This window comes from Alligator mississippiensis, chromosome 7, assembly GCF_030867095.1.
Source record: "Alligator mississippiensis isolate rAllMis1 chromosome 7, rAllMis1, whole genome shotgun sequence".
Lineage (NCBI taxonomy): Eukaryota > Metazoa > Chordata > Crocodylia > Alligatoridae > Alligator > Alligator mississippiensis.
This window is the reverse complement of record NC_081830.1, coordinates 55961552-55976642: the sequence shown is the minus strand read 5'-3', so window position 1 is coordinate 55976642 and position 15091 is coordinate 55961552. Positions and strand designations below refer to the sequence as shown.

The following is a 15091-nucleotide window of genomic DNA, read 5'->3' as shown; positions in this document are numbered from 1 at the left end:
CTCTTCTGTTGTTTTTGGAGATCATCCTCCCCTCCTCTGGTGCCGGGTAAAGCAGCTTGAGGGAGAGGTCCCCTCATGGAAGGTGCTCAGAGGTTCTGACCCTGAGGATCTAAGTCAGGGGAAAAACCCAGCAGAATGGTTTTTCATTTTTGTTTGATGGGCCTAGTCATCCTTAAAGGGGCTGACCTAAATTAATTGACCCAAGAACCTGAGATGCATTGACTTCAAGTGTCTTGGATTATCTATTTAATTATTTGATTAGAATTCTTAAAGGACTAAGCTGAGCTAGTTAACCCAGGAACCAGAGATGCCTTAGTTTATTTTTATTACACACTTGATTATTTGATTGGGTCCTTAAGGGACTGACCTGGATTGATTAACCCAGGAATCCAGGAGGAATTTATTTAAGATCATTGATCTGGTGGACTATAGATGGACTGATCTTAGTTAATGGACCTACAAACCAAGGATTGGTTTGATTCAAAATGGCCTCAGGGGGCCTGAGTGAATGGATTTAAATGCCTTGGTATTTATTGGGTCCATCAGCACTTAGTTGCCAGTGGCATCAAGGTGATACAAAATTTGGACCCTGATGTGTGGCATTGAGGAAGTGGTAAGGGTTGGGTGTGATGGGAGGTGGAGTCCCACAAAGAAACCCCTCCAAGAGGACCCACCAGGATCCCCGCCAACCCACACATCCAGCTCCCAATAGTTAAAGAACATCAAGATGTGACAGGTGAGAAAAGAACATCAGAGATTGGTGGTGGCAGTACTGTCTAGTGCCCCAACAGTGTACTCTGGTAAGACATCAAGTAGGCATGAGCCACAGCCGTACAGCACCTATTTCCGACAGCATAGACAGTCAAAAAGCCCAAAGCTGAATCAATTCAGTCTTTGCAGGTCAGTCTAAGCTGTGTAGACTGAACCAATAAGCAAGTGAATAGCCATTCATTTTTGATTCCAGAAATGCAGCCACATGCCTGCAGTGGCCCATGGCAGAAGCTGGGAAGGAGAGGGGGAGGCTAGAGCACCCCTCCCTGCTTGGCTGGGGCAGACAACTTGGGCCAAGGCTAGCCTGCCTACTCTGTGAGGGCAATTTGCAGGGGAGGTGCAAAGCATCCTGGGATGCTGCGGGACTGTGAGTTAACTTGAATCTGGAGGGGAACTGGGACAGAAGTTCAATTACCTGATTTAACCTGAATCAGGTAAGTCTGATACAACCATCCAAGTTTATTTTAAACCAGTTTTGGCCCTTTTGAAAGTGGTTTATGTGCACTGAACTTGCTGTGTTACAAATTTGAACTGGTTTTCAATCACTTATACTGGTTTATATGTCATTTCTGTCCCTAGCCTTTAAAGTACAAATTGAAAATTTGGTAAAGTTCAAGTTACAAAACAATGTGTGAGCTAGTAATAACATTATCTTCTGGTAAAAAAAAATTATAGGTCAAGTCAGAAAAAAAATGAGCAACTTCTTTAGAAAAGAGGGAAGATGCAATCAAGAAGCACAATTAAATAAATCCAGAGTGTTAATCTTACCAAATGGCAGTTTGGGCCATGATGGGGCCTAACTCTGTCCCACTTTCAGGTCCCAAATTGCAGTAGCATAGACTGAGAGTTAAAAGTTTTCTGTTGCCCTTTAAGCCAGAAACAAGTCCATTGATTCCTTTATCTCCAAACCTATAAAAGAGGTCCTTATATGTATGTGTTGACCACTGCCCCCTCCAGAGTACTTTTTCAAATCCTCAAGCATGTATTCAGAGATTATTTATAAGAAATCATCATTTGGACAGAAGACCTCAGCAACCATCACCTTCCCTCCTGTTGCTTAAGGGGTCATTTGTTTATTTGTTTAATCTGAGGACCTGGCTAAACAGTACCTCACCTCTGTCAGTAAATACCATTTTTCATCTTCATCTGACCAGGAGGCTGTGCGTTTTACTCTCAAATACAAAACTAGCAGTGGTGCTTATTTTCATTACCTGAAGATTAGGTTATTACAGTGAACCATATCTGTGGCTGACTGCAAGGTCTTATAAAAGGCTCACTTAATTAATATATCAGGGTAGCTATTAGGGCAAATCAGACAAATGAGTCTGTATTACACTTAGGACTCGACTGAGAGACCATACCTCTCTTCATCATACTGTAACAGTTGCATTTGAAAACGAAGCTGCAGACAGTCCTCAGGTTAAAACTGGAGGCTCATTATAAAAGCTTTGATTGTGGGATCTCCTACTAGCATAGATTAAGTTAAGACTCAATACACTGAAGTATTGAAGCAGGAGCTGTCTCTGTGCCAGCCTTCTTTCAGCAACAGTGTCTGCCTACTGACTCAAGAGCATTCTTCCTACAGAAATCATCCCATATAAGAGAATGCTATAAATAAAGACTTCTAGGAGACAGTTTCTGCTTTTCTTAATATTTTTGCCACCTCAGTATTCCAGAGACACACATTCAAAATGCTTCACTAGAAAGAGACCACTTGCATTCCAGTTACTTTGTTACAAAACCAAAAACATTTTTTGTGTAATTCAGTTTTTAGTAACATTAGTGAATTAGTAACGGTGAACTCTATCTGGATTTGGGATTCAGGTGAGAAAAAGTAATGTTAGAAAATCAGAAAGTGGGAGTGTCTACATGTGCATTAATGTGCAGTTGCTACTGTGCATTAAGGTTAGTATTTCTAATATGAGGTACTCAGTAAATGCTCTAGTGTGCAGTAACACTGTCTCGTGGTCTTTTCATGACACTTAATGTGCAGTAGACTAATTCTACTGTTCATTAGCACATTAGCATGGCTTTTGCCATAACACACTAATACGTAGTAGAATTAGCCTACCGCATATTAAGTGTCTACTGTAGATGTGCCCACTGAGGATGGGAATTTACCCATGAATTTTCATTATGACAAATGAAGAATGTATAAATCAAGGGTCATCTCATCCAACTTCCTGCATGGATGTTGCTCCTAAATCATCCTTATGCCAATCCAAACTCTTTAAAACCTCCAATGAAGGAAATTCCACAACTTTCCTGGGCAGTTTATTCCACTACCTCACTGCTCTAGGCACTGAGGAAGTTCTTCTTGATAGCAACTGGTAGTCTAAATCTGCTTTGCTGCAGTTTGAAGCCATTGCTTTGCATTCTGCCCTCTGCAGCAAGAGAGAACGACTGTTCTCTCTCTTTATGGCAGGCTTTCAGGTATTTGAAGACTGTTTTGTGTCTGCCCTTAATTGCCTGTTTTCCAAGCTAAGTATGCCTGGTTCTCTCAACTGTTCCTCGTATGGCTTGCCTTCCAACCCCTTTATCGTTTTTTGTCACCCACCTGAATGGGAACCAGTGTTTGTGGGTGAGGCTAAATTTATATCAGAATTGCTTTACCTTTCAGGGAACCCTGAACATAACAAGCACCGTCCAAACTCACGCTTGCTTACTGGTATGGATGCAAAGCTCCTTTTTACTTACTTAGTATAATCCAGTACAATAGATCTCAAGTTGCTGACAGGCAAAGCTACTCCAAGTCGTTCCACAGACCATGCATCTATCACAGTATGTATGATTTCTAGGCTACAAAAAGGGTAGGTGGTACGTCCATCCAGCTCCAAAAGCAGTGCCTGGTAATACAAAGTATGAATAAAAAGCAAGGCTTGTTAAATAAAATCACACACTTTAACAGGTGCAGTGTGTTTGGCTTTTTTGTTGGATGTTTTTTAACATTTTTAAACCTAATGGTTGTGTGCTACTAGTTAGTGTTGTGAAAGGTTCCAGACTGACAATTCTGGAGGCAGTTATGCATCAAACACGGACATTGTGGACAGTAACAGAACAGGTTTCTCATAATGCGTCACTGTTTAGCTTAGTGGGATTGCCACAGTAAGTTAATTCATCCATGTACTTGAATCTGTTAGCTTTTCTGCAAAGATGAACCCTGAGTTTATGGTAATGATTTTCATGTTGTGGATGCTTGTCCACTGAAAACTGGGTTTAGATCTCAAAACAATAAATAGCTGAATCATTTTGAGTATATTCAGTCTAAATGTCTTTGTTAGATATTTGAACGTATTAGCTGAATGTGCACATGAGAATCTAAACTTCCTATTGTTAAATATGGGCATGTGTAAGGACACTCTAAAGTTGCTTAGTCTGTCAATGTTGCTTTAAATTTCTAGTCCTTATATTATTGTTCATATTTTCATTTTACTTACAAGGTTTGCAATATCTTGATTGCTTAGCTGTATTCCCCAGATACAAAGTTCCTTTCCCAGCATATAACGTTCATCTCTAATTGTCCTTAGTAAGGGAGTGAGGGAAACTGGCTGCATATCTCCTCTTGAGTTCTCAGAGCTTGTAAGCACAAACTAGAAAACAAAATAATTATATTTTGGTGTCAGAGTAAGCAAATATGCTGAAACATGCTATATATTGAAGGTGATCTATTAATGCTGAAGTCAAAGGCCCTTAATGTAGTTCTATATGAGAATTGTTCAGAAAATGTTAAATCAGGGGCATCAGATGTACAGTTTCCATGCCAGGAGTTGCATCCAGGCCATGAAACTGCTGCATCCACCTGCTAGACTACTGGGGGGTCACCAGAACTTGAGGGTGTAGCTGGGAGGGGCTGGGGAGTGGTCTGTTAGTAACTCCAGGGCCCTTGGGCCCTAGCAGACTTGGTGATCAATGGCAGGAAGGTAAGCAAGGTCTGACACAGCTCTGACTATCCTCTGGCTACTTTGCACATTACCACCATGGCAGTCCCCAGCTCTTCAGCCACCACCACGGTGTGCTCCATGCTGGGCAACATGAGTCAGCAACTGCAGCTCCAGTTCTGACATGGGGCACACAGCAGAAGATGGAGCTGCCACTGCCACATGCACCAGGCAGAAGTTGGATCCACCGTCCAGCTGTGGTCTTCATCTAGCCTGGGGCAGCATGTGAGTTTGACACCCCTGCCTTAAATAACTATGGTAAAAGCGACCCAGAGCACATTGTACACTTTGAAAGTGGATTTTTTTCCACTTTCTGGTTTTGTGTTTTGTGTATCCACATCTGCTCTTACTCATTTGTCTTATCCACTGTACAAAAACAGTTGTTTTTTATATGGCTGCAGCTCCAGCCTTGGCACCAGAAATAGAAGCTATAGAATAGCTGTAGGAAGTGTAGGCATTTCTACTACTGCATCTTCTAACCTTGCAGCCCGGAAGGAATTATTTTACTGCCTAGAGTACTCTATGTCCCATGGAAATATAAAGAAAAGATCTGGAATTTTTTGAGCTTTAATGTTCCTTTAGCTCCAATGAACTTCTATTGTGGGAGGTCACCAAGGTAATTCATATTAGAAAATAGCACAGCATATAGCAGTGCCCGCAGTGGAACACTGAGATCGTCCTTCTTGTGTTTATATAGACCAAACAGGAATCTAACAACCTTTATTGTAGCATTTGCAAATCTCCTTCACATTGTAGTTAAAATGTTTAGAACTTGAATGCCTAAGTTGGATGCTGCAGGGGTGTAGCTTGTAGCCGTGTTGGTTTAAGGACATAGGCAGACAAGGTTCCTTGGGTGAATTTGATATCTTTTATTAGACCAACCCAAATGGTTGGAGAATGGTTATTAAGCAAGCTTTCGGGTTCAAAAACCCTTTGTCAGGCTAAGGAAGCTTCAACAGTTGGTGTGTGCTCTTCCTGGATGGAATGAAAAGTTGGATGCTTGAATTCAACTTTTGTTTAAGTAACCATAAATTAGGATTCAAATTGGGAGCAGTAAGTCCTCAGGCAGTTATATGTACTAATATGGGAAACTATGAATTAAATACTCTTGGCAGTTGAAAAAAAAATAGGCCACTTTTGTCAAGATACCCAGAGACAATGCCAGCAGGATGTGGGGCCCAGGGCAAAGCAGTCTCCATGGACTCCCCTGCCCAGGGCAAAGCAGCCTGTGTGGGCTCCCCCCCGGCACACACATGCCATGGAGTGAAAGCCCTGGTACACTGGATGTGGTGGGATGGGTGGCGGCCAGAAGAGGCTAAGAGTCATCTAACCTTCTGGGCAGGTGGATGGGCTAAACTGCAGCCATGGCCTCTCTGCCTGGCTCTGCCTGGCTCCCAAAGTGTGGGGCCTGGGGCGGTTGCCCTGATTCGCCCCCCTCAGGGACAGCCCTGGAGATACCCGATATTAGGTTCCCAATTTTGGAGTCCTGATTTACGTTTAACAGGTGATTTAAAACCTATGTAAAAATACACACAATCTTTTCACTATAAAATAGAGTGCAAGTCAGTGGAATTTAGTTTTTTTTGGGTTTAAAATTCCCTACCCACGATCATCCATAGCTCTGAGCATTCTTGATACAGAACTTTAAAAGCACAATAGAAAGTAGTTATGCAATGAAAGCTGCAGCAGTTCCTGTTCAACTTATCTCAGATCAATATGTAGAATATGTATTCACCTTAGTAAGAACTATTTCATTCTCTATGCATCTTTTTAAACTCTGTTTGATTGTGACACCGACAGAGCTTTGGAAAAGGGCACAATGCCTTTCATAGGTTTTCATGAACGTTTTAAGAATGGACACGTCTGGAAGTGAACTGGCTTTTGTTTTCATTTTCTTTTTCTTCTTTTCTTGTATGACTTGAAGTTTTTTGTTGCCTTTTGTTGCTTACCCTGAAACACAAAATCCAAGCTTATTTTTATTAAAAACAAAACTGCTATTGAAATGTTAGTGTTATGATAATGCAAAGAACAGTTATGTAAGAGCATGTGTATCTTGGCTCATACTGAGTTATTGCTGCACTTATATACTGGTGTATCGACAAAACAAACAATATTGGAACATTTAAGTACAGCATAATATCAATTTTTCTGCCAAAAGAAATAGTTTAGAAATCATATAAAAATGCAAGCGATGCTTGTTAGCATAGGTCTATGCCAATACCACTTCTAAAGTACTGCATTACCAGTGCTGTTTCACCAGTAGGACATACTCCTACATAACAGCTAGTACTAATAATACGGTTGCGGTTACAGCAGGGACAACAGTAGGGGGCAGATAATGGGGCAGCAACACTGGAAGGCAGTCAGGATTATGGGCCTGCACTGGACACCTGTGACAATACTAACACTAGGAGCCGTCAGGGCAGTGCTGAGCTGCAGGATGCGGTTGCTGAGAGGGCTTTGTTTGTAATAATTTCTGAAATGAATGTGCAGCTTTCTAACAGCAAAGCCTAACACAGAGGCCCATAGACTAACAATCATGAACATAGGAAAACATTTTTACTGTAGTTTCAAAGTCTTGTTCTCATAGTAAACTGTGTAAGGGTCTTAATGCCTCGGAAGTATGGAAACCTGAAGCGAAGAAATCAGAGCTATGCACCACTCCCCACACCAGTAGATAACGATAAAGCAAAATCCTCATTATTTTCACTATAATGCAAAGTTCATACCGGATTTGGCATAATGTTACTAAAGCCAAGTGGAATTTAGAAGGGAAGGACATTATGTAATTTAGACATTAACTGTATGAGCATCACAGGTTTTACAATGCATTACCCATGTTTATAGCAACCAAGAGAATGCAAGATTTAATTTAAGATGCAGAAGGAATTTTGTAAAGGTTTTTCATTCCTAGACAGAATTTTTTAAATATCTAAGGCAGTGATTCTTAACCTTTCTAGACTCAAGGCCCCCCTCAGAAAGTGCCAACTCTTAGCTTTCACTCTTTTCTTAAGTGCAGAAAAATAACAGTAAGGCTTCTGTTGCAAAGAACTGAGAAAGACCATGACAGCATGGTTTTGACTCTGAAGATTCCTATTTAAAATCTCTGGGATTACCTTGTGAATTGTGTGTAGGTGTCACCACACCTAACAGTGTTAATGGTGCATGGCTCCCTGCACCACTCTTAAAAGAATATGATGGCACTGAGTGAGAATCATCAATCTACAGCAAAGCACTGTAGCAAGCCAACTGTTGCTGTTGGTGATTCAATCCCAAAAAGGCCTGAGTGCATTCTGCATGTTGCCAAATCTTATCACCCCTTGTAGTCCACCCATGATGCATCTTCTTTCTCCTCTTCTTCCTGTACACACAGAGGTGTAACAACAGAGCTGGGTGCCCAGGGAAGTGGTAACACACAGGAGTAGCAGTAACTTCTGGCTGCTGCTATGCTGCCAGGGTGACTGCGGTTGTGGTGGCCGCAGTTTTTTCCACATTTCCCCTCTCTCAAGTTGCTGCCTGGGCAGTTGCCATGGTCACCCCCCTTTCCCTTCCTCCCAGTTATGATACTGTGTATACACCTCTTTTTTTGAAGCAGAATCCAATCCTAAACCCCAGATTGGATTTGCCAGTTCAGAATATACACCCAAAGTTTAATTTCACACCTGGATCCTTGACTACTATGAGGATGCTATAAGAAAAATATTTTCTGCAGTTGGTGGCATTAAACTAGCTGTTTATATTCCCTACCACCTACCTCAAAAGAACCAGTAGAATAGGCTTGATGTTAGAAATCTCTTCCATTCAGTTAAATCAGCTTATCATAAAACACATTTATCATAAATGGTTCTAAGACTGGTAGCCTATGAAGTGGAACTGGTAGTCTGTTTGTTGTAGTTTCCTTTATGCTTGCTATTGTGTTACCATGTGACACTAATCAGCACCTGTGCTAGGAGCATGAAGGACTATCTCCCCTGAAAAAAAGCTAACCCGAACTTACTATTTTATGAGTCATTTATAAAGAAAAGATAGTCTGGGTTTTAATTAATGCCGGCAGCTTGAGTTTGAAACTAGGGATGCTAGAGACTAAAGCTACTGAACCCAAGCTACTGTCTTCTCTGCTATTTTAACTCCTTGGTTAGCTAACCTAAGGAACATCTTTTCTCTCTTGCACTGGAGACACGTGCTTTGCAGAGGGGGAGAAAACACAACACACCTGACTAATAAGCTGTTTTCTTACTGTTTAATGTCCCATACAGGTTCTTGAGAGCTGCAGCCACAGAACTAGTGCAGAGGTATGAGGGTCTCTGTCTTGATGCTTTTGGCCTTACACAGCTCTCTGGGATTTGCCTGGTTCCAGGGTAGTTGTACAGGCTGTAAACTTGGATGTAAATAAACCCTGCTGGTTAGAGTGAGAAATTCTATGGTGGCATCTTTATGAAAGTGGCCTCCTCCTGAGCCCTCCATTTGGTCACTGGATTTAACCACAGAAAGGAGTTGTCTGGGCCTAAAGTATTTTTCTCCCTGACTACAGCTAAGGATGGAGTGCCCTGCACAGCTCCCCTAGTGCAGGTGCTGCCCTGGACCACGGGGTTCTTAATTTAAGTCTCAGCTCGATGGGGCTGCATGGCCTGGCGAGTTGAGCAGGCGCCATTCCTCGTGTGCCATGGCCACAGGTGAACTTTATTAACCACACCTGAGGAAATTGTTTCACGGAGGTTTTAAAAATATGTTCTTGGGTAGAAAAGTAACAACGTGGCTGGACACCCAGGGCAGTAGAGACTTCTGGTCACCACTGTTGTTGGTACAATTGTGCAGCTGTGTTCCCCCTTCCATACTCCCTGCCTCCCCCCCCCCCCCCAAAAAAAAATAAATAAAAAATCAGCATCCGAGAAAGCTGCCCCAGTTACTCCACTCTAGTTAATGCCACTGCTCTTCAGACTATATGCTATATTCTTCTCTTCAGGTTGTTTAGTAATTGATATAAAGAGCTTATCTGGATTTATATTTCCTTTTAGTTCCACTCTAAAATACTTCTAAAGCTATTCAAGATAATCCACAAAACCAGCAAAATCTTCATTCTCACTTAGGGTAGTGTAAATCAACATGTCCTGTGGAAGCTCAGTTAACAGAAAGGGTTCATGTGCAATACAAACCTGTCACACCACTTCAGAGCTCAGCTTATGCCCACGTACATGGCAGGGCATATGCACAGTGCCCCCACATCTTTTATTAAACACATTAGAGGCAGGCAAGTCAGTGGTTAATTCAATAGCTTTTAAAGTACTATTTCTTATCCCTGGCTTGGTGTGAGAAAGTAAAGGTAATACCAATAGAAATGACAGAAACTAGCTAAAGGAGAGGATCAAATACATTTTTCCTTGGCCTGAACATTTAGAGGTAGTAACAGAAGATTTAAGAGAGACCACCTTAATTGATTTCCCCCCATAAGGCTGGTAGAACATGGATTTCCCCTACCCTCTTTCATCTCCCTTGCAGTATGTGTTATGGCAGCAGTAGTGCTGACACAGCATCTGCTGTCTACAATTATAGAAGGAAAGAGCGGAGTTATGCTAATACTTACCTCCTTTGTAAATCACTTGGCAGATCTGTGGAGAAAAGGTGCCATATCAGTGCCTTGCATGGATGTTGTAGTTCATGGCTGATTCTTACCAGTGTAGATTCATTCCACTTTGCTGAGAGCCTCTGCAAGCTCCTTGGCAGCTGCAGTCAGCGTTTCTCTGTCTCCTAGCAACCAAGTCACAGGATTCGGAAGGAGAACGCTGACCCTTTGGTGTTTAAATGGCTGGACTCTCACCCCTCAGCCTCCCATTCAGATCGTAACCCCTCAGTGCAGTAGCTGCATATTGGTAGAGAGAAAACACCAAGTTAACTCTCTGGCTTGATTTGAGCCCCTCACTAACATGCATGTGCCCCTGCAATATCCTTTCCTCACCGTCTGCTCCTGTCCATTGCCAAAGTTCTCCTCGAAATGCCAAACTGGAGTGAACTTGAAGATTTCAAGACCAATCAGAACTGAAACCTTCTGCAGAGTAGTTTTAAAGTGACTCGGGTAAGTAGTTTTTTTCATTTTTATTTAAAAAAAAAAAAAACCCTTTAAAATGTCTTGAGTTCAAGTCTGTCTATAAACTTGGGGATGGTTAGTTTGTCTCTCTTCTCACTTCCTAACATCAGAAAAGTGGCCAGACTGAGGTGGCCCATTGAAAGAAGAGGGGAGGGGAGTGGGGAGGGACAGCTTTGAATAATACTCAGTTGTGTGGCTTTAATAGCAGAAAAGTTTTTTTTATCTAGACAGCAGTACCTGTTAGTCAGGTACTGCTCACATTTCATATACAGCTAAAATAATCCTTGGTAAGAGAATACAGATAAAAGGTCTGCATTTCAATTAATACACGTTTTTCTCCATTTTACACTGTCCTACCTGGTCATATTAATCAGATGTTTTACAAAAATATATGAATTACAAGTGCTTATAGTTAGCAGTCTTCAGAGTTAATTTATCTCCTGTTATGAACTCAATGCCATTTAAAAAATCCAAAGTAAACAATTTTTACAAAAGGGAACCACAAGATTTCTATTAAAGAATGTTGTGTCCTTTTATTGTGAAAACATTAAACTAGACTTTACATTAAATCATCACTTGATCACTGTAAAATGACACTTTTGAAGCAGTAAGAATGTTGTTCAGACATAAACACTTGCAAGACTGAATTTAGACAGATTTTGAAATGATGATTTTGAAATACGGGTGCATTTTATTCTTTAGTAAATTTGTTCATTTAATACATTGTTTCATACAGCTCAAATGTCTGGATTTGTAAAATGGCACTGAGAAAGATGATAATACACTGTTGGCATTTTGGGAAGAGGTATGTTTGTTACATTATTCAGTTCCTTGAGACTAAGACCTCTGATAACATATGGCACAGAAAAGCTGTGGCTGTGATTAGCTAGTCTGACCTCCTATATAAATGCAGATCACAGGATTTTTCCAGTATTAGTTCTTTAAACTAGCATCATGGTCTTCAAGGAAACACCCAATCTTGACTTAGAAATTTCAATGATTGACGTGTCAATCATAACTTGGGGTAAATTGCGCCATTGGTTAATTCCAGGCCCTGTTTCTGGCCTGCATATTTGTCTAGTGTTTTTGCCAGCCACTGGACTGTGTTATATCAGAGGTCTATTCTCCACATAGTTACGACTGTTTAAGTCAACCCTTTAACCATTTTGCTAGTAAAATAAACACATTGACCTTTTCAAATCTCTCACTAAATAGGGTATTTTCTAATCCTCTAAAGTATTCTCATGGTTTTTTCTCTGAACCTTCTGCAATGCATCTACATCTCTATCATCCTGTGGGCACCAGAACTGGACACAGCATTCCAGCAGCAGTTGCTCAAGTGCAGAGCTAACAACCTCTCCATTTTTACTTGAGATTATTTTGTGACCTCTGTATAAATAATAAATTCAGTTACCAGTAAATACAAAAAGTTTCTTAAAAATAAATGTAAATCTACAAAAGCAACTAACCAAGAAATTGTATCTTAAGTGAATGATATGGATTTCTGCATTGTACAGTCCTTACCTCATTAGTATGGTGGAACTAGTTACTATTAAATTTGCCTTGATCCTGTCTCCCTTACTCATGTAGTTTGATCAGTTGACTTCAGTTGGGATTAGCAGTGTGATCCAAATCCACAATTCTTTGAGAATTTTGTATCAGAGTATTAGGGCCCCTCATAAGAGGGGGTTATAGAATTGGTTTGTTTTTAAAACTCATGAGTCCAGTGACAAATGTGTGCAAAGGACAAAAACTTATATGTGCTTATGTTTAACTCTGCATTTGTGGTACACTATTGACTTTAATGGACTGGTTATATGTGTGCAGTCAAGTGCAGGCTTAAGCAGATGCAAGATTGGACAATTCAACACCAAGTTCCCAATAATATTAAAAACACGAAACTATTCATAAGTGAAATAGATTCATTTTAAGACTATAACCACAGGAAAACTTGAGTTAAGACAGTCATAGTATAATCAGATCTTAAATTATATTGATTCAAAGAAATCTGAGTTCAAGAAGTTTGAAAGAAAAATAAAAAATGTGATCAGTTATAACTGAAGAATCCTACCTGTTGTTTGAAGAACAATAAAGTAACTTGAAATAAGAATGTTTAAAATAGCTAAGATAAAGTTTTGGCCTTTCATGTTTTGGGAGGGCTGGTCCACATATTGATAAATCCTCTACTGGGGCTATGTGCTCTGTATGTGCATGAAGACAAGAGCAAGTTTTACACGAATTCTTGCTATTATCACTGTTGCATATGCAGTGTAGAACGGTGTAAAATGTAATAGGTGGCACAGCAGGAAAGCAGTGTGTAGACACATGCAAACTTAACATTATTTACGAGAGCTGTGCTTTGGTTCATTTCCATAAGTCAAAATTAACACTGGTCGAGCAAAAAGTACTCTATCAACCTCGCTCTACTTTGTTAAGCTCCAGGCACAGCTGTCCTAGCAAATCCTAATGGAAGATGATAGGAATATGTTAATCTTTTATTCTTAATATTTACAGCTGCATTTAGTAGTTTTAAAGTACCCACACAGTTCTTTTTATCAAACACAGCTCTCATAACTAAGATAGATACTATTTTGCAGGAGATTTACATTAATTGCTATGATATCTGAATTTAGAAGAAAGTAGGGCCACCTTAATGTGTTAGTGTTTCTTAAAAATGATCTGAATTGTTTTGTTTAATAAGCAATCAAATACCAAAAATCAAAATGTGTATCTATCAGCTGTAAGCAAAACAAATACCATTTTTTTTTTTGCATACTGACAATATTAAACTGTTTGCTAACCGGGTAGTTTTTAATTGCAATTCTTTAACAGGTGACCAGCCACTTCTGCTGAAAAATGATCTGAGCCTGCTTCTACTGATGTCAAAACTTGTATCCCTGAAAAACTTAAAAGTGAGTAGTAGTTGGGTCCTCCTCCTCCTCACTACTATAAACTATTAATAGATTAAGCAATAAGATTTTCAGGGACTCAAATTAAAGGATCTCATTTAGATGCTTGTGTCTACTTACATGCCTAAAAGGTGGAACAGGCTCTGGCTCCAAGTGATTGGCCAATGTTATTCAGGAAGTCTGAGGTTGGGCAGGAGGAAAATCCAAGGCAGCATCCTGACCAGTACAATATTCTTCCTTCCTCAGAGATTCAAGGCCTGCAGCATGCTGAATGCAGCAGTGGCAGATGTACACCTTTGCAAAAGCAGCTTTCATTTGTTCACAGCAGCCACAGATGTTGGAAAGGTATGTTGCTGTCCTAGAAATGCTAGTTTCCCTCCATTCACCTTTTTTGTTTTAAAATACAGACTGCCATAAAACAAGCCCAGCTTCAGGGAGGTGTCCCAATAGAAATACAGAAAGAGGAGCTTAAATATCCCTTCACGATCGACTTTTTTAAAACCAAATTAGGCAAGATGTCAGCACACTACACTTTACAAAATACAGAGCCACTGAGGCAAAGTTCAAGGGCTTTGTATTTTACAGATGGGTTTCATGAGCACTTAGCTGGACACTCATCCCCTTAAAAGCTAACTTTCCTCCCTCCTTCTCCCCAGTGTATGGGAGAATATAAACTGGACTCAGCCAGATTAGGAAGCATGTAAGAAAGTTAGTGTCCTGTGTGAATTCTTTTGTCACAACTTGATCAAAATTAGCTGGAATATCTCAGGATGTTTTTTTTCTGAAGACACAAGTCATTCTGCATCAAGTAGGTACAGTTTTACTAACATTCAATTGTAAGACGTGTATAGTGTTAGATCTAGTTTACTGCCATTTCTTCATAATTTGCCATTGGTAACTTTCCTCCAGCAGAAGAGGATCATTTTTAGTACCAGCAGAAATGCTGGCTTCCCCATCTGTTTAACTTTAAACAGTTGTGCTTTAAAAAGTCTCTGCAAAATGATGTTGGCTAGCCAGGCAGGGCTTGATGCATCGTACCCTAAGCCAGTCAGTTAACAGGCTCCTAAGACAAGATGGCTTAGCTCCACAGCTCCAAACCAAAAATTCATTGCCCTACATAAGCACCTCCCCCCCCCCAATGCGATGGGATGTTATCCTATACAAAAAGGGCCACTCTCTTGGTCTACAGACTTGAGATATTTAAAACTAGACATGTACATGTCATTAAGTAGGAAGGAAAGGGAAAAGCAGAGGAGAAGAACACATACAGAATACGAGAAAGAAATAAAGATCTGTTCAAGAAGTGATGCAACTAAAATACTGACACAAACGCATACAGAAGGTACCTATTTAGCACTCATCATTAAGACATAAAATACTAGACAAACAAA

At 40.4% G+C, this 15091-nt stretch overlaps 1 protein-coding gene and 1 long non-coding RNA gene across 5 annotated transcripts in view; one reads left to right on the top strand and one right to left on the bottom strand.

The window, feature by feature from the left end:
* The window catches only part of LOC109284208 (uncharacterized), a 28438-nt gene extending 18014 nt beyond the window's left edge, over positions 1–10424 (bottom strand). For 2 of the 4 annotated variants that reach the window (XM_019491772.2, XM_059730978.1), the window contains exons 1-5: positions 10291–10419; positions 6445–6659; positions 4209–4361; positions 3469–3617; positions 1540–1680 (exon numbers count right to left, since the gene is read on the bottom strand). In XM_019491772.2, the coding sequence (XP_019347317.1) occupies positions 1540–1680; positions 3469–3617; positions 4209–4361; positions 6445–6600 (599 nt within the window). In that variant the 5' untranslated portion in view covers positions 6601–6659; positions 10291–10419. Of the gene's footprint in view, positions 1–1539; positions 1681–3468; positions 3618–4208; positions 4362–6444; positions 6660–10290 lie in introns of all 4 variants that reach the window. The other 2 variants (XM_019491773.2, XM_059730980.1) reach the window with 2 other exon arrangements.
* A 121-nt stretch (positions 10425–10545) lies between these two features.
* LOC109284209 (uncharacterized) lies at positions 10546–14021 on the top strand. Its single transcript, XR_002091571.2, has 4 exons — positions 10546–10779; positions 11528–11596; positions 13624–13703; positions 13947–14021. It is a non-coding gene; the product is annotated as an uncharacterized LOC109284209 (long non-coding RNA).
* The last annotated feature ends 1070 nt before the right edge of the window (positions 14022–15091 follow it).